We start from the raw sequence: 19,356 nt of genomic DNA on the forward strand, positions 1-19,356 counted from the left end.
ATATGAATGACTTGAGATAAATCCCACCCATTCAATCGTCTCCATGAAACCACCCGGAACGACAAACTCTGACAAACACGGGGGAGCGATTGGCTGGCGGGCCAGACATGACGCCATCTCCCAAGGTCCTCGTTGCTCGACCCCTCGTCCACAAGGTCCTCACTTTTTTCCCCTCCGATTAGATCTTCTTCCCGTATTGCGACCGTATCGGTACCGAAAATACCTGCCCTATTCGCCCTACTCCCTACCCTCCACCCCCCCCAAACTCGGCCTTGACTCCTCCCCGAAAGTTCCCTGAAGAATTGGTACTCGTTACTCCGTACCTCCACCTGGTATCTGAGTTCAACATTATCCTAGACTCGGATCCCTACATGCGCCCTCATGCTGGCCCCCAAGGTCCTCAGGCTCTTTTGCCCGCTCACCCCAGGCGGTCTGTCTCTTCTCTTCACGCCTCTTGGTGACTCTTGCGCATAGTCTCTGTCGCACCACAGGGTTTTAAGCTACCGCTGGGCGATCCATTGCAGATTCTGCTGCTCTAATTGGTATGTGACCTGTCATCCCCGCTCGCGTGGTGGAGGAAGAGGAGGAGGAGGACGAGAACTGGGCTGACTTGCCACACCTGCAGTGGGCGACCGAATACCCCCAAATAGTCTCCAGAACAGACCATCAGTCTATTTCCCACAAGTCCCCGCTCCTATCGGTCGTCAGGGCGGAGGGTTCCGTAAGACCGTCACTCGATCGACTCCTTGGTTCTTTGTCTTTGCACGGAATTTCCATCCATGACCTTCCCTTCACACGACACCATGGCCTCGCACACGAAGAAAGACGATTTCTGTCTGGAGTGCCACTGGGAGGCATTCCATCTGGATGCCAAAGACCCGGAGGAGCCTACCGGGGCGGAGGCTCCAGGGCCTCAGTGGAATTGTTCCGAGGAGGATCAGGTGCTCCCCCACTGTGAGGTCGGGGAGGACTGCCCCGTGGACGACGATTGCTGTGACATGGACAATTGCTCCGTCACCTGCCCGTCGGTCTGCGACGGGTTCGTCGACTGCGACGAGGCCGCCGTGTGCTCTGTATCACATTGCGACGATGCCCACTGCAACGATACCCATTGCGACAGCACGGACCCGGTGTGCTTCGACGAGCACTGCTTCGGCAGCGGCAGCCACGCCGACGGCGAGCACAGCCTGGAGGCGTTATTAGCGTTGGGGTCGCCGCTGAACCTCGAGTCCAGCGACCTGCTGTCGCCGACCGCGCTGCCCCCGGTGCCGGGCGAGCAGCCCAAGAGCGTCGGGCTCCCTGCGGCCCCCGGGCTCGTGGGTTCCACAGATGCCTTCTTCGCGCCCTTCGCGCCTGTCCCGGTGTCACACTGTCACGCTCACAGCCACCAGCACTTCCAGTGCCACGACTTCTCCAAGGACGCGCACCACGCCTGGTATCCGATGCCCACCTCGGTCAACCCGGCGGACGTCTTCCACATGATGGGGGTGTGTCCGGACCTGACGGCCTGCCATCACCAGTATCATGTGCAGCAGGTGCCGGACTGCAGTGAGCATCCCAAGCCCACGGACGATCCGGCCTCGAATTCATTTACCTGCTTGCACATCAACCCGAACCCGAACCACACCCATAGCCACGATCACGGCCACGGCCATTCCCACGGTCACAGCCACATCCCCCACATCCACACCCACCATGCGACCGAGACGGCCGCGATGACCGAGCCAACCGCCACACACGAACCGCCCATCCCTAACCCTACGACACACCGCAAACCGTGCCGGACGCACGTCCATCGCTGCCGGACGCACAGCCACGCGCACCACCATTACTCCCCGTACTCGCCGTACTCGCGCCAGTCGCGGTCCAGCGTGAGCTCGCAGCTGAGTCCGGGGGACACGCCGCCTCCGCTGGACGGGGGCGGCGGCTCGTCTTCTGTGCTGACCAGCCCCGAGTACATCCCGGAGGAGGCCCACGTGTGCCGCTGGACGACCATGACGGATGGAATCAAGACGCCGTGCGGCGCCACCTTCGCGGACTCGTGCGGCCTGCAGGAGCATCTCATTGGCAGCCACATGGCCACGGTGGCGGGGGCCAAGGGGACGGGGTATTACTGTTGCTGGGAGGGGTGCCACCGCCCGGACGAGCCGTTTTCGCAGAAGTCGAAGCTGCAGGGCCACTTTCTGACGCACAGCAACTGTACGTTTACTGACTGAGTGTGTCCACCCCACCATCCTTGCTGACACTGACGCGGGGTAGACAAGAACTTCAAGTGTTCGGTCTGCGGCAAGTTCTTTGCGCGGCAGGCGACGCTGGAGCGGCACGAGCGCAGCCACCGCGGGGAGAAGCCGTACAAATGCGCCGAGTGCGGCAAGTCGTTCACCGACAGCAGCGAGCTGAGTATGTTGTTTTTTTTGTGTCTGCATCAAGGCCGGTGGGTGACTAATTTGGGGGGAATAGAAACGCATTCGCGGACGCATACGGGCGAGAAGCCGTTCAAATGCACGTATCCGGGGTGTACCTTCCAGACGGGCGATGTAAGTTTTTACCTGAAGATGAGGAGATGCAAACTGACAGGTGCAGTCGTCCAACATGTCCAGTCACCGGTTGAGTACGTAACCCCCCCTTATCTGGAAACGGAGAGTATACTGACCGGTCTAGCGCACGGGGAACGACGGCATAAATGCCATTATCCGGGGTGTACGAAGAGCTTCACTCGACACGGTGGGTGTTGCCGGGGTATATGACCGTTGAAGCTGAGAACTGACGGGTACAGATCAATTGAAACGACACCTGAAAAGCACCCATAAAGACAGCGGCAGCAGCAGTGGCAGCAGCAACAGCATGATGATGCCCTCGCCGTCGCCATTGACGGAGCAATTCGGCCTGTCGCTGGCCGAGGTGGCGTGAGCTTTTTACTTTTTTTACAGATTATTTAAAAAATGTTGACACGATACCCCCAGTATATATGAAAGTTGACGGTTGCGGCAGACCAGAGATGTATTCTAGACTGAATATAGGAATAATCACGATGACTTCACAGCCACTAGTTACCACCACAATACAATACCCCCCTGACAAGAACCAACTCATACGTAGTATAGTATACAACCCACCAACCCCCCGCAATCCAGATACTTAAAATCCTCATGCCCCCTCACCTCCAACCCCTCAACCGCAGCCTTCAACTCCCGCACCCGCTGCCCCACCCGCCTCCGCACCTCTTGTCGCACCGCATCCTCAATCCCCTGCGGATTCAACCCGGTATCGATCTTCACCTCGTCCGCCCCCTCCGCCCCGAGCAACCTCTCCACCCCCGACCGCCCCGCCGCGTCCAGCAGCGACACGTCCCGCGTGTACAGCGTGTACACGGCCAGCAGCTCGTTCAGGGCGTCGCGCGCCGCCTCGCGGTCCGAGGCCGCGTAGATCGTCGCGGCGTCGGTGCTTTCGGTCGCGATTTCGAATTCGTCTTTGGCGGTCTCGTAGCTTTTCCGCACTCTGTTAGTTGGGATTGGGTTGGGAATGGGGTTAGGGTGTGGACGTACAGATCCTGCAGCTCTTCGACGATGATGTCGCTGGTTGATTTGCCGGTTGTGTAGGGTCTTCTTCCGGATGGCTGGGTGTGAACCTGGAGGAGCGGGAGGCGGGGGAGGCGGGGGGTGGGGTTTTGGTGGAGGGGGCGCGTGAGGGGGCGGGTGAGCTTGAGGGTGAGATTGTGTCCTTGGGGGTTTGCTGCTGCTGCTGCTGCTGCTGCTGTTGATAGAGGTCGGAGACGGAGGAGGGATGCCAGTGGGTGGGATTGAGGGAGGAGGGCGGAGCGCGGGGGGAGCTTGGGGAAGGTCAGGGTGCGGGCGGACATGGTTCTTTTTCTTTGCGGGGTGGGTTCAGCTTTGCTGGTTGGAATTGACTTGGATTGACTTGCGATGAAGACTTGGTGGATGGAATTGAGTTCGGTGGGGAAGTTCAGCAACCGGACGATGAGGATTAAAGACGAGAAGGATGATGACATGTGACATGTGACATGACATAACGTCGCGGCGCTCTCACGTGCCTGTCCACTACAAACATCCCACAGCATATGAATCAATCAACTTCTATACCATATACGCTAACGCAATTGCCATCCTCCCCCAAGCTAGGTCGTAAACTTCAACCCCCCATTCGCACACACCACACTCCCCGTACACCACCCCGCATCCTCGGAGCACAACATCCCCACCACACCGGCCACCTCGGCCGTGAACCCGGGCCGCCGGCCGCCCATCTTCTCGCGGATCAGCCGCTGCTGCTCCTCCGTCAACGTGCCCACCAGCGGGTCCTCCTCGACCATCTTGCTCCCCGGCGTGTTATCCTGGAACCCCTGCATCTGCTGCCAGAAGGCCTCGCCGGTGGCGAAGTACATGTCCCCGATGACGGGGCCGGGGTTGACGGCGTTGACCGTGGCGACATCGGCCAGCTCGCGCGCCCAGGTGCGCGTCATCGCTTCGAGCGCCGCCTTGGTGCCGCCGTACACGCTCTGGCCCGTGAAGCCCAGCGACGACGAGATCGAGGAGATGTTGACGATGCGGCCGGCGCGCGGCGGGCTGCGCGGCAGGTACGGGGCGACGGCCTGCGTGAGGAGCAGCGGCGCCAGCACGTTGATCGTGTAGTGCCAGTGGAAGTAGTCGGCGTCGATGGCGCCTTTGGCTGCGTCGTTGAGGAAGCGGTCCTTGCTGACGCCGGCGTTGTTGATGAGGATGTCGATCGTCAGTTGCTGCTGCGTCGAGGGGGAGGAGAATTCGGTCTTGGCGACGGCGAGGATGCGCTCGATGGCTGGCGCCGGGTCCGACAGGTCGGCTTGCACGGGCACGCACCGGATCGAGTGCTCGCGCGCCAGCTGGGCGCAGAGCGACTCGGTGCGCGCCCGCGACGAGTCGGACGTGTAGTTGAGGAGGAGCGAGCAGCCTTTGCGCGCCAGGTTGTGCGCGATCGCTTCGCCGATGCCTGGCAGGGGGTTAGTTTGAGTTACGGTGTGTCAATTGGCAGGTGCCTACCCCGCGATCCGCCGGTGATGATGGCGAGTTTGCCTGCGAGAATGCCCGACATGTTGGAGGGAGATGTGCGGTGCGGTGGTAGGGTGTAGCGGGGGAAGTGAGGGGAGAAATTCAGAACTGTCTGGCTGCAGCAAGTAATTGATATACTTTGCCGATTGAGTCGACTAACTCATCACGGTTAATTTGTTCGTCCAGTCCTATGTAGGGTATGTACCTCCGGATAATTGTTGTTGATCAGCTGGATGCTGGAGATCTCCACTTGCGATGCTACCGAGTACTACCCACGACTCACGAAGTATACGCCGGGAAATTCCCCCATCGGGCAGACTCCGGCGGCACCTCTCCATCTCCATCCCCATCCACAGTAGCTACTCCATTCATACATCAATTTATACGGAGTACAGCAGATCCATCCTCCACCCCATACATCAAATTATACCGCCATACATACCTACAGCAGGCACATTACACTCAACAACAAAGCCATCCACTAACTAAGAGCTACTCACCCCAACTTCACCCCCTTAAACCGCCTCGCATTCTCCTCAATCGCCCTCTCCACCGGCAACCGCTCCATACTGCTGGCCCCAAAGAACCCATGCACGCCCCTCACTCTTCCCAAGACATACTGCGCATCCTCCGGACTGGCCACCGGGCCCCCATGGCACAACACAATGACCTCCGCATTGATCTTCACGACCGCATCCCGCACCTCCTGAATGACGTGAATACTCTCATCCAACGATAAACTCGTCTGCGCCCCGATCGTCCCGGACGTCGTCAGCCCCAGATGCACGACAATCACGTCGGCGCCCGCGCGCGCCATGCGCTCGCCCTCGTCCACGTTGAACACGTACGGCGTCGTCACCAGGTCCAGCTCGTGCGCCAGCCGGATCATCGCCACCTCGCGCTCGTACCCCATCCCCGTCTCCTCGAGATTGGCCCGGAATCTCCCGTCGATGAGGCCGACCGTCGGGAAGTTCTGGACCCCCACGAAGCCCAGGGTGCGCAGGTGCTGCAGGAAGGCCCGCATGTCGCGGAAGGGGTCGGTGCCGCAGACTCCTGCTAGGACGGGGGCGTTTTCGACGATCGGGAGGACTTCGGAGGCCTTGGGTTGGTTAGTTTCTGATGGAGGGGGAGGGTGTAAGGAGAGGCGGGGGGCGAACCATGTCGACTACGACCGCGTTGGCATCGGAGTAGGGCATCATGCCCGCCAACGACCCCCGGCCCGCCATGCGGAACCGGCCTGAGTTGTAGACCAGGATCAGGTCGGCGCCGCCTTTTTCGATGAATTTGGCGGAGAGCCCGATTCCTTTGACGGAGGATTAGTTGCGGTTTGGATGGAGGGTGGGACAGTAGGGAAGAGGGGGTACCAGCTCCGGCGCCGACGATGATGGCGCCGTCGGCGATGGTCTTGCGCAAACGCGCGAGGACTTCCTGTCGGGTGGTTGGGCGCATTGTCGTTGGATTTGCCGTTTGTTGTTTGGAAGGGAGAATTCGTTTGTTGCAGACAAACGACGGTTGGAAGAAAGTGGGAGGAAGGGTGGAGGGGACAATTCAAGAGGGGAGAGAGGAGGGGGAAGGGCAAACAACATCATCGTGCATCTTCATACATCATTCTCAACCCCACCTCAGCCCTCATCCGATTACCTGATTTAACCAGCGCAACACCACCACCACCACCACCACCACCGTCCACACATTGATCTATGACTATTATGTCCCCATAGCTAAAGCAAGTTCGATTCTACCATAATCACAACCCCAAAATGACCGACCGCCCCACCATCCTCCTCATCGGCACCTGCGACACCAAATGGGCCGAACTGCAACACACGCGCCAACAGCTGCTCGCAACCCCGACCACCCCCCGCCCAACCGTCTTACTCCTCGACATCGGGCGTGAGCCCTCTCACCACAAAGAGATCAGCTTCCCTCACCCCACCCTCCCCTGCCACTTCGACATCGAGAACGATGCCTCCGAACCGGAACCGGAACCCAACGACTACGCCTCGCTCCCGCGCCAACTCTACCTCGAAGCCGCCACCGCGCGCACCCAGCGCACCATCACCCACCTACGCGCCCGCAACCAGCTACACGGGATCCTGGCCCTCGGCGGCAGCTGCGGCACGACCGTCGCGACCGCGGCCATGCGCGCCGCGTGCCCGATCGGGTTCCCGAAGGTGATGGTGTCGACGATGGCGAGCGGGGACATCGGGCCGTACGTCGAGGAAACCGACCTGACGATGATGTACAGCGTGGTGGACATCGCGGGGACCAACGGCATCCTGACCCAGATCCTGGCCAACGCGGCCGCGGCGACGGCCGCGATGGCCGCCGTGCAGTTCCGGCGCGACCAGCCGGACGCGCGCCAACGCCGCCATCCCCCGGAGTACCGGGCCGCCCAGGCACTCTGTCCAATGGTCCCCGGCGCCGACAGATCCCAGTGGCCCCGTCCCGCCGCCCCCACACGGATCGGAATCACCATGTTCGGCGTGACCACGCCGTGTGTCACCGAGATCCAGACGCTGCTGGCGGCGTCGCCGACGGCCACGGAGGTGTTCGTCTTCCACGCGACGGGCGCCGGCGGGAAGGCCATGGAGCGCCTGGTCCGCGAGGGCGAGCTGGACGCCGTGATCGATCTGACCACCTCCGAGGTGGTCGATGAGCTGGTCGGCGGCGTGCTCTCCGCGGGTCCGGATCGACTCGATGCTGCCGCCGCCGCGGGCATCCCGCAGGTGGTCAGTGTGGGGGCTTGCGATATGGTCAACTACGGGCCCCCGGGGACGGTGCCGGAGCGGTTCAAGGGACGGCGGATTTGGGAGCATAACTCTACTGTTACGTTGGTGCGGACGAGTCCGGAAGAGAATCGGAGGGTCGGGGAGTTTCTGGTCGAGAAGTTGAAGAAGGCCAAGGCGCCGGAGAAGGTGGTCGTCGTGCTCCCGACAGGGGGGTTGAGTATGTTGGATGTCGAGGGCGGCGTGTATTGGGATCCCGAGGCGGATGCGGTGCTGTTTCGCACGGTGGAGGAGGGGTTGCGGGGGTCCGGGGTGGAGGTGGTCAGGAGGGCGGAGGACGTGAATGCCCCGGCGTTTGCGAGGGGGTTGGTGGAGGTGTTGGGGCGGGTGATGGGGTGTCGGTTGGTTTGATATTGCCGTTGGTGGAAGTAGGTATGCAAGTAGCAGGTCTAGATTGTCTTGTCAGGCTGATTCACCGGAGGTGCAAGAATGATACTTTTGTTGCTATATGCATGTGCATGTGCATGTCAACCATCCAGCTGATGGGCAATGTATCCGTGGATAGTGTGATATCTATGATGATAGTATGGTGTCTATGGTAAGTAGCATGATAAAAGAAAATATGACTTATTCTTGCTAGAAGTATGCTAGTATCTTCTCTTCTCCACGATAGGGGATAACTACCGAACAGCAGTAGCTGTATAGATGATCAAGGCACAGCTGAGTACAGCACAACTGCCCTAACTCCATTGAGTGCAACCCATCGCCACAGCTGCCACGGGTACGACCATAAGGATTGCACCATGGATCCTCTTCATCCCCGAGTCGTAGCCCCATAGCAAACGCCCATCCTACCATCCCTTTAACAAATTCCTCAAAACCCCCAAACCACCAAGACACAGGGAGCCATCGGACCACCATAAACCACCACCGCACCCCGCGGGTCCGTCATCTCCGCAAAGAACCGACACCCGCCCGTAGCACACTGATAGACCACGGACCGCGGAACTCGCACACATCCACTGTCTGCACTGGCGATGACCCGTCGGCTGAACTGCAGTCCGTCGCTGCAGTTGGCAGGTCGGGTTCTCCGCGAGCACGCCCCGCATATCCCCGAAGCAGACAAATTTCCCACAAAAAGCGCAGGCGTAGTATGGACGCAGTGCGTTCCCGTTGCGGTTTGCGGGCTTGCAATGCTTCGGTGTGGTTGGTCGGCCACAGTGGAGGCAGGGGGGGGGGTTGTTTGATGGCGAAGTGGTTGGCGAGAGGGTTGGCGGTTACTAAGCTGAAGCCTTGGGGGTTCATTGTGGGAGAAAGGGTTCTTTTTAGTGTATGTGTGTGTGTGGGGGTGTGTTTGACACTGAAGGTGGTCATTTAGCTGTTTCTGTTGTTTAGAAGAGAGTCAGATCTGTTCGTTTGGATGAGGACTTAGATTAGTGGATTTGATCCCAGAAAATCCAGGTTGGTGATAATTGAACCGTGAGTTGTGGTTTGATCCCATTCTGTCAAAAGAGGGCCATGTGGGAGTATATCAAAATCCAATCAGCAATAGCCACGACTTCGCATGCATGTATACTGCCTGGGAGCTACTGAGTAATCGGATGTTAGAAAGAACCCCCCAGGTTCTGTGTCAACCATTCTGACCTAGTCCGAATGGTAGGAATCATTGTCGCCATCATTGATCATGATCAGCCAGTTAGACCGTCATCCGCCTTGGGAATATGCCTTTCTGATAGCGTGTGACATGGTGAGGCTAGCCTGTAGGTAGATATATACTACTTATTGTATTGACGACGCTAACACAAGGGGGTCCTGCAGCATATTTACCGGCCATAGGCCTCACAGGCTGGTACATAAAACGCTTGAAGATGTTATGACCCGGGACTTATTCCAAGCTTTTTGTGTACAAGTATTTGACCGATATTGCCTCTGATATGACGTCGGTGTTGTTGTGCTGTACAATACTTTGGGATCTGCCTTTTCGGGTACCGGCAGCGCGAAATCAACCAATTCATATCTTCAAACGTTTGTGCCAACTAGACAACAACAAAGTGTATAATGATGAAAGTTCTTCTTCCGCGTACGTCTCATAAGCAGCACGGTAGGTGGCGAAGTTCCTGCCACCTTTACTTGATGTCATGTCCAGACCCCTCCCGTCATCGAATATAACTGGCCAGTTCATTGAATATGTGAAGAAAACCCTCTGCGGTATTCCGATCTCTTCACCTTGCAAGTACAGTGGCATCGATGCTCACCCTCCACTCACCTTCTAGTTCACAGGCAATCAACCTAACTCTACCTTCAATTTGACAGATATGTCCACTATCAGACCGGGACTTTCCGGCCGCGGAGTTAACGGACAAGAGAGAGCATTGACGGAGTTAAAAACGCAATCTCCGTCGCGGAATGGGATGTATCATGTATCACGGGCGAGGGAGGTGAGAACTACATAGTACCCAGCAAACGCAGCTTCCAGGCGCAGCTCGCACCTCATCCTCCTACCTACATTGAGAACGACCATGTCGGCCCAAGACGCTTCCCTGACCAATTGGCCAGCTGTGGCCAGCTATGTGTCAACGCGCAAGGACACCTACCCGTTCATCGATCCCGCCGCGGCCGACCTGGCAGGCAAGTCAGTCCTGATCACCGGCGCGTCCAGGGGCATCGGCAAGGCGACGGCGATCAGCTTTGCGACGGCGGGCTGCTCGACGATCCTGCTGCTCGCGCGGTCGGACCTGACCGACGTCGCGACCGCCGTGCACGAGGCCGCCAGGCAGGCGAACCGGGGCCGGCCCTCCGTGCATTGCCTGCAGGCCGACGTGACGTCGGAAGACTCGGTGCGCGCGGCCGCCGCCACCGCCGGCGAGATCCTCGGCGGCCGGCTCGATGTGCTGATCAACAACGCGGGCCACCTGGAGGCGTGGACGCCCATCGCCGCCTCCGAGCCGCGCGCGTGGTGGCGCACGTGGGAGGTCAACATCAAAGGCACCTATCTCGCGGCCCACTGCTTCGTGCCGCTGCTGCTCCGGTCGCCGACCCGGACGGTCGTCAACCTCAGCAGCGGCGGCGCGCACGCCCTGTTCCCCGGCGCGTCCGCCTACCAGACCACCAAGTTCGCCCTCTGCCGTCTCACCGAGTTCCTGGACGCCGAATGCGCCCCGCAGGGGCTGATCGCCATCGCGCTGCATCCCGGCGCCGTCCGCACCGAGCTGGCCACGAACATGCCCCCGGAGAGGCAGTCCGTCCTCACCGATCCCCCGGCCCTGGCGGCGGACACGCTGGTCTGGCTCGCCCGCGAGCGCCGCGACTGGCTGGCCGGCCGGTTCGTCTCGGTGAGCTGGGACATGGAGGAGCTGCAGCAGAAGAAGCAGGACGTGCTCCACAGAGACTTGTTCAAGTTTCGCGTGATGGTTTGAGGTCGGACGGCGTGGTCCCGGTCTCATCATTTTTCTCAGCAACCGGATATTCTAGCAGGGACCCGAACTCGAGTTCCACGACGAGCAGATTTCGAATCACAAGACCAGGTCGGGAATTCTATTTTCGCAGTTTCGTAAAGAGTCCATATCTAGCATCTAAGAGGGTCCCCGATCCAAGTGTGGATCTTGGCGGATCGTCTTTGGGGAACAGTGTCAGGCCCATTTTAAAGCCCAATTACAGTTCCTGTTCCCCAGGGGCTCTTGAATGGTCTCTGGGATTGATGTGAGCGCCCTGGGGAACAGTGTTCCTTGGTCCTGGGAGCCCTGTTGCTCCTGGCTGGAAATTACAGACACAGTTCCCGGAGTTACAACCATATCTGCCAAAGACAAGCCATAACCTCCCAGAACCAAGCGGTGTCAGTGTGGGGACCTCACGTATCGTATCGTATACATCTGTGTTATACTACCGAATGGTTACAATTCCTGCCGCTATGTTTGTGGTGGTGTCGATGCTATGTTCCAACGCTCTGGTGCTGTAGTCCTCATTCATGAATTCAAGCGGTGTACAGTCAAACCAGGAAAAACCACCGCGGCAGAGAAAGGGTCTGGCGAAGATCGACTGAAATTCCAACCTTCAGGAATGATTGACAATAGCCTCGAGTATATAGGTATTCAAGAGACGTGGGTCTTTGCGATGTACGAGAGGAGGGAAGGGGTGAGGAGGCGTTTCGTCGCGCGGCCGTCGCTGGATCTTCGGGGAAACCGGGGATCTGGTGGTGTGGCTGGATACGATATCGCTCAGCTCGCATGAATGCCATGGGTTGTAGGCTTGTGGTGGTTTGGGTGACGAGGGATTGCTTCTTTTCTTACAGTCTACAGATCTTCTCTGGTGGATGACTACGCGCCACATGGTTTTCCGTCTTATCTCTGTGCTTTCACCCCTCGTCAATACCAATTATACATCAACAAAAGGACGAATATACGCTATGCGCCAAATACAGTACGATCATCAACCCCTCTCCTTGAGGGAAAGCCGTAATATGATACCATGTCCAGTACCACCATCCCGCCCCAAAAGAAAACATACAAACTGGTACAAATCAAGAAGACCCCTTCGACGCCCAATCCTCCTTCCTTGTCACTTGAACCTCGTTGGTTATGGTTGTTAGGTCTGCGCTGGAGGTGGGCGATGATTGATGCTGGCAGACGGTGGTTTCCCCCAACGGCCCGGGGGGGCTTAACTTGCTCGGTATGATATTCTATGCAGAACCTTAGGGAGGCTGGCATTATCTTCCATGCTCTACATTGAGCTACGAGTCCCTACACAATCCGTGCCATGTATGGAACGTGTGGTCAAATGATTTGGTGGTTCATCGGCTTGAGTTTCAGGGACTGGGAGTGGATCAATACGGTGACGCGAGTACGCTTCAACTACAGCCATGCATGCAAACAGACTCATATTATTTATCTTTATGGTATAAAACAACCCAATCAAACCCCTATGCCACTTTTATTCTTGCCGTTGAAGACAATGCTTTTGAGCCCCATTGTTAAAAAAAGACCCCGTTTTATTTGTTTCGTAACATCGTGACCATGTTGAAAAACTCTAGCCGTTCAGGGTATACCGAAATCAATGCCGAACAGGTGTGTATGCGGTGGACACAAAGAGAAAAGAAAAATCGCTTAGTAGCGGTAGTGGTCGGCCTTGAAGGGACCGGTGACCTCCAGACCAAGGTACTCGGCCTGGACGGGGGTGAGCTGGGAGAGCTTGCCGTTGACGTGCTCCAGGTGGAGGAGAGCGACCTGCTCGTCCAGGACCTTGGGCAGGACGTAGACGCCGACGGGCTTGCGGCCGGTGGTGCCGAACTCGACGTACTTCTGGCCGAAGGCAACGTCCTCGGCCTTGAAGAGGGCGATCTGGGCAAGGACCTGGTTGGAGAAGGAGCAGGACATGACGAAGGAGGAGTGGCCGGTGGCACAGCCCAGGTTGACGAGACGGCCCTCGGCGAGGAGGATGATGTGGTTGCCGCTGGGCATCTCGTAGCGGTCGACCTGGGGCTTGATGTTCTGGACGGACTTGGCGTTGGCCTTCAACCAGGCGACGTCGATCTCGATGTCGAAGTGACCGATGTCTGAGCGGTTAGCCTACCCCTTCGAACCAAGGGAGCGAGGGACTTACTGCAAACGATGGCGTCGTTGCGCATAACCTCGAAGTGCTTGCCAACAAGGATGTCACGGCAACCGGTGGTCGTGACGAAGATCTGACCCTGGGGAGCAGCCTCCTCCATGGTGGTGACCTGGTAGCCCTGGACGGCAGCCTGGAGGGCGTTGATGGGGTCGATCTCAGTGACGATGACGCGGGCACCCATGCTGCGGAGAGCATCGGCACAGCCCTTACCGACATCACCGAAACCAGCGACGACGGCGACCTTACCGGCGATCATGACATCGGTGGCACGCTTGATACCGTCGACGAGGGACTCGCGGCAGCCGTACAGGTTGTCGAACTTGGACTTGGTGACGGAGTCGTTGACGTTGATGGCGGGGACGAGGAGCTTGCCCTCCTTGAGCATGCGGTACAGGTGGTGGACACCGGTGGTGGTCTCCTCGGACAGACCGTAGCAGTCCTTGAGCTGCTCGGGGTACTTCTCGTGGACGAGGGAGGTCAAGTCACCACCGTCGTCGAGGATGAGGTTGAGCTTCTTGCCATCCTTGAAGGAGACGAGCTGCTGCTCCAAGCACCAGTTGTACTCCTCCTCGGTCTCACCCTTCCAGGCGAAGCTAGCGGGTTGTTAGCGTGGGGACCGTCGGGACGGAGAAAATTCAGTGTCAGCTTACACAGGGACACCGGCGGCGGCAATGGCGGCGGCGGCGTGGTCCTGGGTGGAGAAGATGTTGCAGCTGGACCAGGTGACCTCAGCACCAAGGGCAACGAGGGTCTCGATGAGGACGGCAGTCTGGATGGCTGGGGAGGGTTAGCGGGTGGTTGAAAAAGTCACCGAGGCGGAACATACTCATGTGCAAGCAACCAGCGATGCGGGCACCCTTGAGGGGCTGGTCCTCGGCGTATCTGCGGCGGATGGCCATGAGACCAGGCATCTCAATCTCGGCGAGCTCGATCTCGCGGCGACCGAAGGCGGCCAACGACTAGAAGATTATCAGGAGGTGGATTGGCAAGGATTGATGGGGGGGGGGGGGAACACATACGATGTCGGCGACCTTGAACTTCTGAGCGGGGGCGGCCATTGTGAGTGTGTGAGGAAGACTAAGTGGAGGATTAGCAACAAGGACCGAGATGAATGATGAAGAGAATGTCTAGGACAACCTACTAGAAGGATGGGGATAGAAAAAGGGGGAGAGATAAGAGAGAGAAATGGGGGGGAGGGAGGGAGGGAGTAAGAGAAGAGGGGAATCAGGAAGAGAAATAAGTTTGGTGGTGCTGGCGGGGCTGAGCCCAACTTGGCTTGGGTCCGGAGTAACTGTATTGCCGGTCTCGCCGAATCAATCTTCTGTCTACAGGCAGTCTAAACTTACAGTACTTAGACTACACTACGGAGTACATTTCTACACTACACTACCATTGAGCTCAACGAGGTACTCCGTAGTAACTACTAGGTACCTAGTAACTACAGTAATCCGTACAATCGTAATTGAACTACACTCTCCCTGCCCCTCCTCTCCCCTCCTCTCTCCTCCTACTCATCCTCCCCCTCCGCTAATCCGCAACCCGCAACCCGCAACCCGCAACCCGCCCCTCATGTCTGCGTTGTCCGAAACCTCCGAACTTGGACGGACATGCAGCTGGATCAGCCTGGGATCTGCTCCGACCCACGCCAGCCATTGGCCTGATGTCCGCCGAAAGAGGGGGGACTAGTCCAAGTTGCACAGTAGTACCTCTTCCACTCGCAATGCCCTCTTCAGGTCGACTTCTCAAATCCTCCGGCCCCTTCGCTAAGTGGGCGGCGAACTTATCAGGATCGGATCTTGGGCCCCGTGGGATTGGCGGTTCGGGGGGTTGAACCTTAGCTCCAAATTTCCACCGCCAATTCGCCGAACGCAAGGGTGAGTTATTAACTCTTCGGATCTCCGGCGGTGGGATGGACCTCGGATCGTCTAACTACAGTGCACAACCACACTTTATTATCGTCAAGATCCTCCTTCACAACGGATCGGTCGTGTATATATTGTAGGCGAATTGATGCTCAGTTTCTGTCGATGGCATCTTCTGCTCTTTCCACTGCTGAATCGCTGGGAGGGCATTCTTGCGCTTCTGCGGAGTACATACAGTACACACAGTCGCCCTCCTCAATGTCCCCGTCCGCCTTCGGATGAACCGTAGATCTATGCAACCACGTCCCCAAACACAACACCCTCCCTTCCCCTCGAGCCTTGCTTCACCGTAGTGGTAAATTTTTCTGCCAGCATGGACCTTTCGCACTTCCAACAAACCATCTATCCTAACCATCTCAGTCCCTACCCATTATGAAGGTACTTGCAATATCAACCCTCTGCTCCCTGGTGCTCGCCTCCGCCGTGCCCCTCACCACCAAATCCACGGCCCTCGGAGTAGCCCTCGCAGCAGCACAAAAATCATGTCAAACGCCCGGAGGTATCCAGATCGCGAACCTCGCGTGTCGGAATACTGTACGTTTGTTCTAGATCCTCAATAACAGCTGAATTGAGGCACGGATAAGGATAAGGCTGCTGATCAGTTAGTGTATTGCCCAAGGCGGAGGCTGGACCGGGGGGTTTTGTGACGACCAGGGGTAAGCTCCTATCGACTTTCCGTCGCTGGCGATCGTACTGAGCTGAATATATCTGATGCTAGGATCTGTCACTGTACCTTTCACGATTCGGATGATGGTGATGATGATGATGATGATGATGGTGGTGGGAACGGTGGGGATAATGAACAAGCCGAACATAATGAAGCCCCGGCAGGATGACCAGATGGGGAAAATCACACAAAATGTATTCAATGCGCTGCTTGCATATTCCCAATATGTCAACATCAGCCGTCCGTTCTTGCAGTATACAATTTCATCTCATCATCGCTTAAGAAAACACACGACCTCCACAATATCTCGCAACCAGCGCTAGACACCATCATTAAACCGATAGAAGTTCATCCACCTCTGCGAATCGTCAGTAAGACCCTAGTCCAGGCCACAGACAGGGACACCCACCTTATCGTACGGCCTCGACGAATCGCAGAACCGGATATCCGTAGCCAGACGGATGACATTATCCGGGTCATTGTTGACGGTCGAGGCGTGGATCTAGACCGAAGGATCAGCATGCACTGCGCGGGCCATCAAGCATCGACAGCGACGAAACATACCATATGGGGCTTGTGTAGGACGACATCCCCGGCCTCGTACGCCGCGACCAGCCAGCGACGACCGTGCTCCTTGGCGAACTCGGCCGGAGCATCCGACAGCAGTGCGTTGGCGGTCATGTTCGAGTTGAAGGCCGAGCGGGCCTCTTCGTCCGACAGCCCCGCCTGCTTGGCCTTGACTGTGAAGTCGTCCTCGATCTTCCGGCCGACCGAGTCACCTGCGCAGTACAGGAGTAGTTAGCAAGCCATTCCACCCACCTCCCCCATGCCATCATGGCCCGACCTCCAGAAGGACGACATACTATCTTCCAAATAAATCAACCCTCCCCCAGTGATCTTCACATCCCCAATGGGCACCCACGCCGTGACACTGGTGGGCTCGCCGTGCCGGATAAAGATCTGATCGTAGTGCACGCCGATGGGCTTGGTGCCCGGGGTGTTGTTGCGCAGCAGGGTGCGCTTGAAGGTGAGGGTGTTGGCGCCCCAGCCGGTGAAGCGGGCGACGTAGGCGTACAGGGCGGGGTGGTTGCAGAGCTGGTCGACGTACCAGTCCTTGTAGTGGGCCTCGATGGCGCGGTCGACGAACTCGGCCGCGCTGTCGCCGCCGGGCCGCCCGTTGCCGCCCACGCTGGCCGCCCCGATGCCCGGGTAGTCGTCCGCCGACTTGCGGGGGTTGAAGATCCCCTCCACCGGGTCCGACCCGTCCTTCAGCACCCCCGTCGGCGCCAGGTAGTCGAAATACCGGCGCCGCGTCTCCAGCACGTCCGCCCGCGGGATCACCTGCTTCAGGAAGAGGTAGCCGTCGGCCTCGTAGCGCTGGCGGAGTTCCTCCAGGGGCAGGTTGGGGTCGGAGGGCCGCAGGAGCGCGGCGTTCTCGCTGGTGAGGGGACCGTCGCTGACGGCCACAGCTTCGTGGAGGACTCCGACCATGGTTGTGGTTGTTGTTGTTGTGTCTCAGATACTGTATAGATGGAGGGGGGTTGATGTTATTCTTCTGGAGCTGGACGCCCACCTAGCTGGAGGGGGGCTTTAGATTATATAGAGGGGATATCCCCGCGCCACGTCCCCATCGTGACGCACTAATGAATAATCTCGAAGGTGTCCAGTGCACGCGTACAGCTTCCCCCGCATTCTGATGAACGACAAGGCGGCCCTTTCAGGGTTTCTCAACCATCCAGAAGCCAAACATTACTCAGGGACTGCTTGTCTGCTCGTATCGGCCCATGCGAACCGAGTCAACCGAGGGCAATTTTCCCCACATCCCGCGTGGAAAATCTCTCTTTTCGACCACCGTCCCTGGACTGCTCCTCCAATGGGAAAATGCGGATTGGGGGCGGGCGCGGGGAATACGCCTTCTTTCAGCGCAGAGTGGACACTGCGGTGCATTAGTGCGAATAACCAGGGTGAGTCGCATGGAATTGTTCCGCTAACTTAACTGATACAGTCCAGTAACTTATACAGCCCGCAGTATATACAGTCTACCTCTCGCTTCCAACGCAGTCCCATATGGCACTGTACATTGAATTGATCACGGGGTATATTAATAATCTATCGACTCGAAACCCACAAGCTCAAACGCATCAAAAGAAACACAACCCATCCATAACACCCCGAGTAACACCATCTTTCCCCTCCCCTCCCACCCCCTACTCCCCTACTCCCCCTTCAGATTCCCATCCACCCACTCCCCAAACTCCCAATCCCCCACCCCCTCCCCAACCGTCAACCGCAACGTCGAAAACTCAATCGACTCATACATCTCCCTCGCCGCGCCCCGCGCCTTCTTATGCCATGGCCCCAACCCGCCGAGCCTCGCATCCTCCCGACTCCGCCAGATGCCTATCCCAAACCAGGAATTAGCCTTCACCATCCCGTACCCCTCTCAACCCGCGACAAACACCACAAGGAGGGACAAAGAAAACTCACAAGTCGCCAGATTCCGATGCTCGGCATCCTTACTCCCGAACCAATACTTCAACAGTCCCCCGCTGGCCATCGCCTCCTGATGCGAATGCGCGTCCAGCAGGTGCAGCCGCTCGCCGTCGGCGTCGGCGCGCAGTCGCGAGCGGAACGTGACCACGTAGAAGCTCTGCGCGGGCCACGTGCCCGCCCCGCCTGGGGCAGCGGCGCCCGCTTCGTCTTGGGACTCGAGGGCAACAAGCTGGCGCAGGAGCTCGAACACGGCGGCCCAGTTGAAGGACTCCGTGTACGGCGCGGTGGCGTAGTCGGGCCGCGTGGGCTGCAGGATGGTCAGGGCCTGCGCGAGGAGTTGGTTCGCGCGGTCTAAGCGGCGGAGGTCCAGGAGGTGGCCTGGTTGGTTGTAGGGGGAGACGATGAGGTGGGTGTCGGTTGGGAGTGGTGCTGCTGCTGCTGCTGCTGCTGCTGCTGCTGCTGCCGCCGCCGTTGCTGTTGCTGGTTTCTTCAAGGTTGGTGACAAGCGCAATTGCAGGGCGGCGGCGGCGTGGAATCTCAGGGCGTCGAAGTCGGTGGTGATGAGGCTGTGGTGGTTGAGTTGGAGGGGTGTCGGTGTCTTCGTGGGCAGGATAGCCCGTGCCTCTTCTTCCGCCGACTCGGTGTCGGAGGTCGGATACAGGGGTTTGCCTATTTGGGGGGCCATTGTTCTCTGTGTCTGTCTTGCGGTTTTATGCCGGTGGTCCGTTGTATAGTAGGATGGGGACTGCCGCAATGCTCACGGACAAAGGATGCGGCCTTCAAGGAATTGGGTTGGATTGGGGGAGGGAGAGAGAAAAGGAAACGAAACGAAACGAGACGAGACGCCCTCAGCAATTGAAATAAATCTACGGACCCTCATTTCCTTTCCCTACGGTCCG

At 58.2% G+C, this 19,356-nt stretch overlaps 10 protein-coding genes across 10 annotated transcripts; 4 read left to right on the plus strand and 6 right to left on the minus strand.

The window, feature by feature from the left end:
• Nucleotides 1–803: 803 nt before the first annotated feature.
• BO86DRAFT_313709 (C2H2-type zinc finger protein) lies at nucleotides 804–2,910 on the plus strand (the record flags this gene model as incomplete). Its single annotated transcript, XM_025668019.1, has 6 exons — nucleotides 804–2,199; nucleotides 2,260–2,400; nucleotides 2,461–2,537; nucleotides 2,584–2,611; nucleotides 2,662–2,724; nucleotides 2,777–2,910. 6 exons carry the CDS (start codon nucleotides 804–806, stop codon nucleotides 2,908–2,910), a joined length of 1,839 nt encoding a protein of 612 aa, XP_025527387.1.
• Nucleotides 2,911–3,089: 179 nt separating this feature from the next.
• On the minus strand, nucleotides 3,090–3,977 carry BO86DRAFT_410087 (uncharacterized protein; the record flags this gene model as incomplete). Its single annotated transcript, XM_025674463.1, has 2 exons — nucleotides 3,546–3,977; nucleotides 3,090–3,486 (listed from the first exon to the last, which is right to left on the minus strand). The coding sequence occupies exons 1-2, from the start codon at nucleotides 3,857–3,859 to the stop codon at nucleotides 3,090–3,092; spliced, it is 711 nt and encodes a 236-aa protein (XP_025527388.1). The 5' UTR covers nucleotides 3,860–3,977.
• Nucleotides 3,978–4,072: 95 nt separating this feature from the next.
• On the minus strand, nucleotides 4,073–5,085 carry BO86DRAFT_448403 (SDR family NAD(P)-dependent oxidoreductase; the record flags this gene model as incomplete). Its single annotated transcript, XM_025676643.1, has 2 exons — nucleotides 4,073–4,983; nucleotides 5,034–5,085. The coding sequence occupies 2 exons, from the start codon at nucleotides 5,083–5,085 to the stop codon at nucleotides 4,136–4,138; spliced, it is 900 nt and encodes a 299-aa protein (XP_025527389.1). The 3' UTR covers nucleotides 4,073–4,135.
• Nucleotides 5,086–5,442: 357 nt separating this feature from the next.
• Nucleotides 5,443–6,581, minus strand: BO86DRAFT_389494 (TIM-barrel enzyme family protein). Its single transcript, XM_025672146.1, has 3 exons — nucleotides 6,407–6,581; nucleotides 6,200–6,345; nucleotides 5,443–6,141 (listed from the first exon to the last, which is right to left on the minus strand). Exons 1-3 carry the CDS (start codon nucleotides 6,489–6,491, stop codon nucleotides 5,539–5,541), a joined length of 834 nt encoding a protein of 277 aa, XP_025527390.1. The 5' UTR covers nucleotides 6,492–6,581; the 3' UTR covers nucleotides 5,443–5,538.
• A 221-nt stretch (nucleotides 6,582–6,802) lies between these two features.
• On the plus strand, nucleotides 6,803–8,388 carry BO86DRAFT_410090 (Tm-1-like ATP-binding domain-containing protein; the record flags this gene model as incomplete). Its single annotated transcript, XM_025674464.1, has 1 exon — nucleotides 6,803–8,388. One exon carries the CDS (start codon nucleotides 6,803–6,805, stop codon nucleotides 8,180–8,182), a length of 1,380 nt encoding a protein of 459 aa, XP_025527391.1. The 3' UTR covers nucleotides 8,183–8,388.
• A 1,902-nt stretch (nucleotides 8,389–10,290) lies between these two features.
• On the plus strand, nucleotides 10,291–11,187 carry BO86DRAFT_313733 (SDR family oxidoreductase; the record flags this gene model as incomplete). The annotated part of the gene is made up of 1 exon (XM_025668021.1): nucleotides 10,291–11,187. One exon carries the CDS (start codon nucleotides 10,291–10,293, stop codon nucleotides 11,185–11,187), a length of 897 nt encoding a protein of 298 aa, XP_025527392.1.
• A 1,443-nt stretch (nucleotides 11,188–12,630) lies between these two features.
• Nucleotides 12,631–14,583, minus strand: BO86DRAFT_362848 (adenosylhomocysteinase). The gene is made up of 6 exons (XM_025669940.1): nucleotides 14,517–14,583; nucleotides 14,395–14,452; nucleotides 14,202–14,334; nucleotides 14,026–14,152; nucleotides 13,367–13,968; nucleotides 12,631–13,319 (listed from the first exon to the last, which is right to left on the minus strand). Exons 2-6 carry the CDS (start codon nucleotides 14,431–14,433, stop codon nucleotides 12,871–12,873), a joined length of 1,350 nt encoding a protein of 449 aa, XP_025527393.1. The 5' UTR covers nucleotides 14,434–14,452; nucleotides 14,517–14,583; the 3' UTR covers nucleotides 12,631–12,870.
• Nucleotides 14,584–15,616: 1,033 nt separating this feature from the next.
• On the plus strand, nucleotides 15,617–16,133 carry BO86DRAFT_410092 (uncharacterized protein; the record flags this gene model as incomplete). The annotated part of the gene is made up of 3 exons (XM_025674465.1): nucleotides 15,617–15,831; nucleotides 15,904–15,953; nucleotides 16,016–16,133. Exons 1-3 carry the CDS (start codon nucleotides 15,670–15,672, stop codon nucleotides 16,131–16,133), a joined length of 330 nt encoding a protein of 109 aa, XP_025527394.1. The 5' UTR covers nucleotides 15,617–15,669.
• Nucleotides 16,134–16,283: 150 nt separating this feature from the next.
• BO86DRAFT_410093 (uncharacterized protein) lies at nucleotides 16,284–17,686 on the minus strand (the record flags this gene model as incomplete). The annotated part of the gene is made up of 4 exons (XM_025674466.1): nucleotides 16,828–17,686; nucleotides 16,529–16,743; nucleotides 16,374–16,466; nucleotides 16,284–16,322 (listed from the first exon to the last, which is right to left on the minus strand). Exons 1-4 carry the CDS (start codon nucleotides 17,453–17,455, stop codon nucleotides 16,284–16,286), a joined length of 975 nt encoding a protein of 324 aa, XP_025527395.1. The 5' UTR covers nucleotides 17,456–17,686.
• Nucleotides 17,687–18,179: 493 nt separating this feature from the next.
• BO86DRAFT_430884 (uncharacterized protein) lies at nucleotides 18,180–19,250 on the minus strand (the record flags this gene model as incomplete). The annotated part of the gene is made up of 2 exons (XM_025675733.1): nucleotides 18,452–19,250; nucleotides 18,180–18,364 (listed from the first exon to the last, which is right to left on the minus strand). The coding sequence occupies exons 1-2, from the start codon at nucleotides 19,140–19,142 to the stop codon at nucleotides 18,180–18,182; spliced, it is 876 nt and encodes a 291-aa protein (XP_025527396.1). The 5' UTR covers nucleotides 19,143–19,250.
• Nucleotides 19,251–19,356: the final 106 nt, after the last annotated feature.

Source organism: Aspergillus japonicus (genome assembly GCF_003184785.1).
Source record: "Aspergillus japonicus CBS 114.51 unplaced genomic scaffold BO86scaffold_26, whole genome shotgun sequence".
NCBI lineage: Eukaryota > Fungi > Ascomycota > Eurotiomycetes > Eurotiales > Aspergillaceae > Aspergillus > Aspergillus japonicus.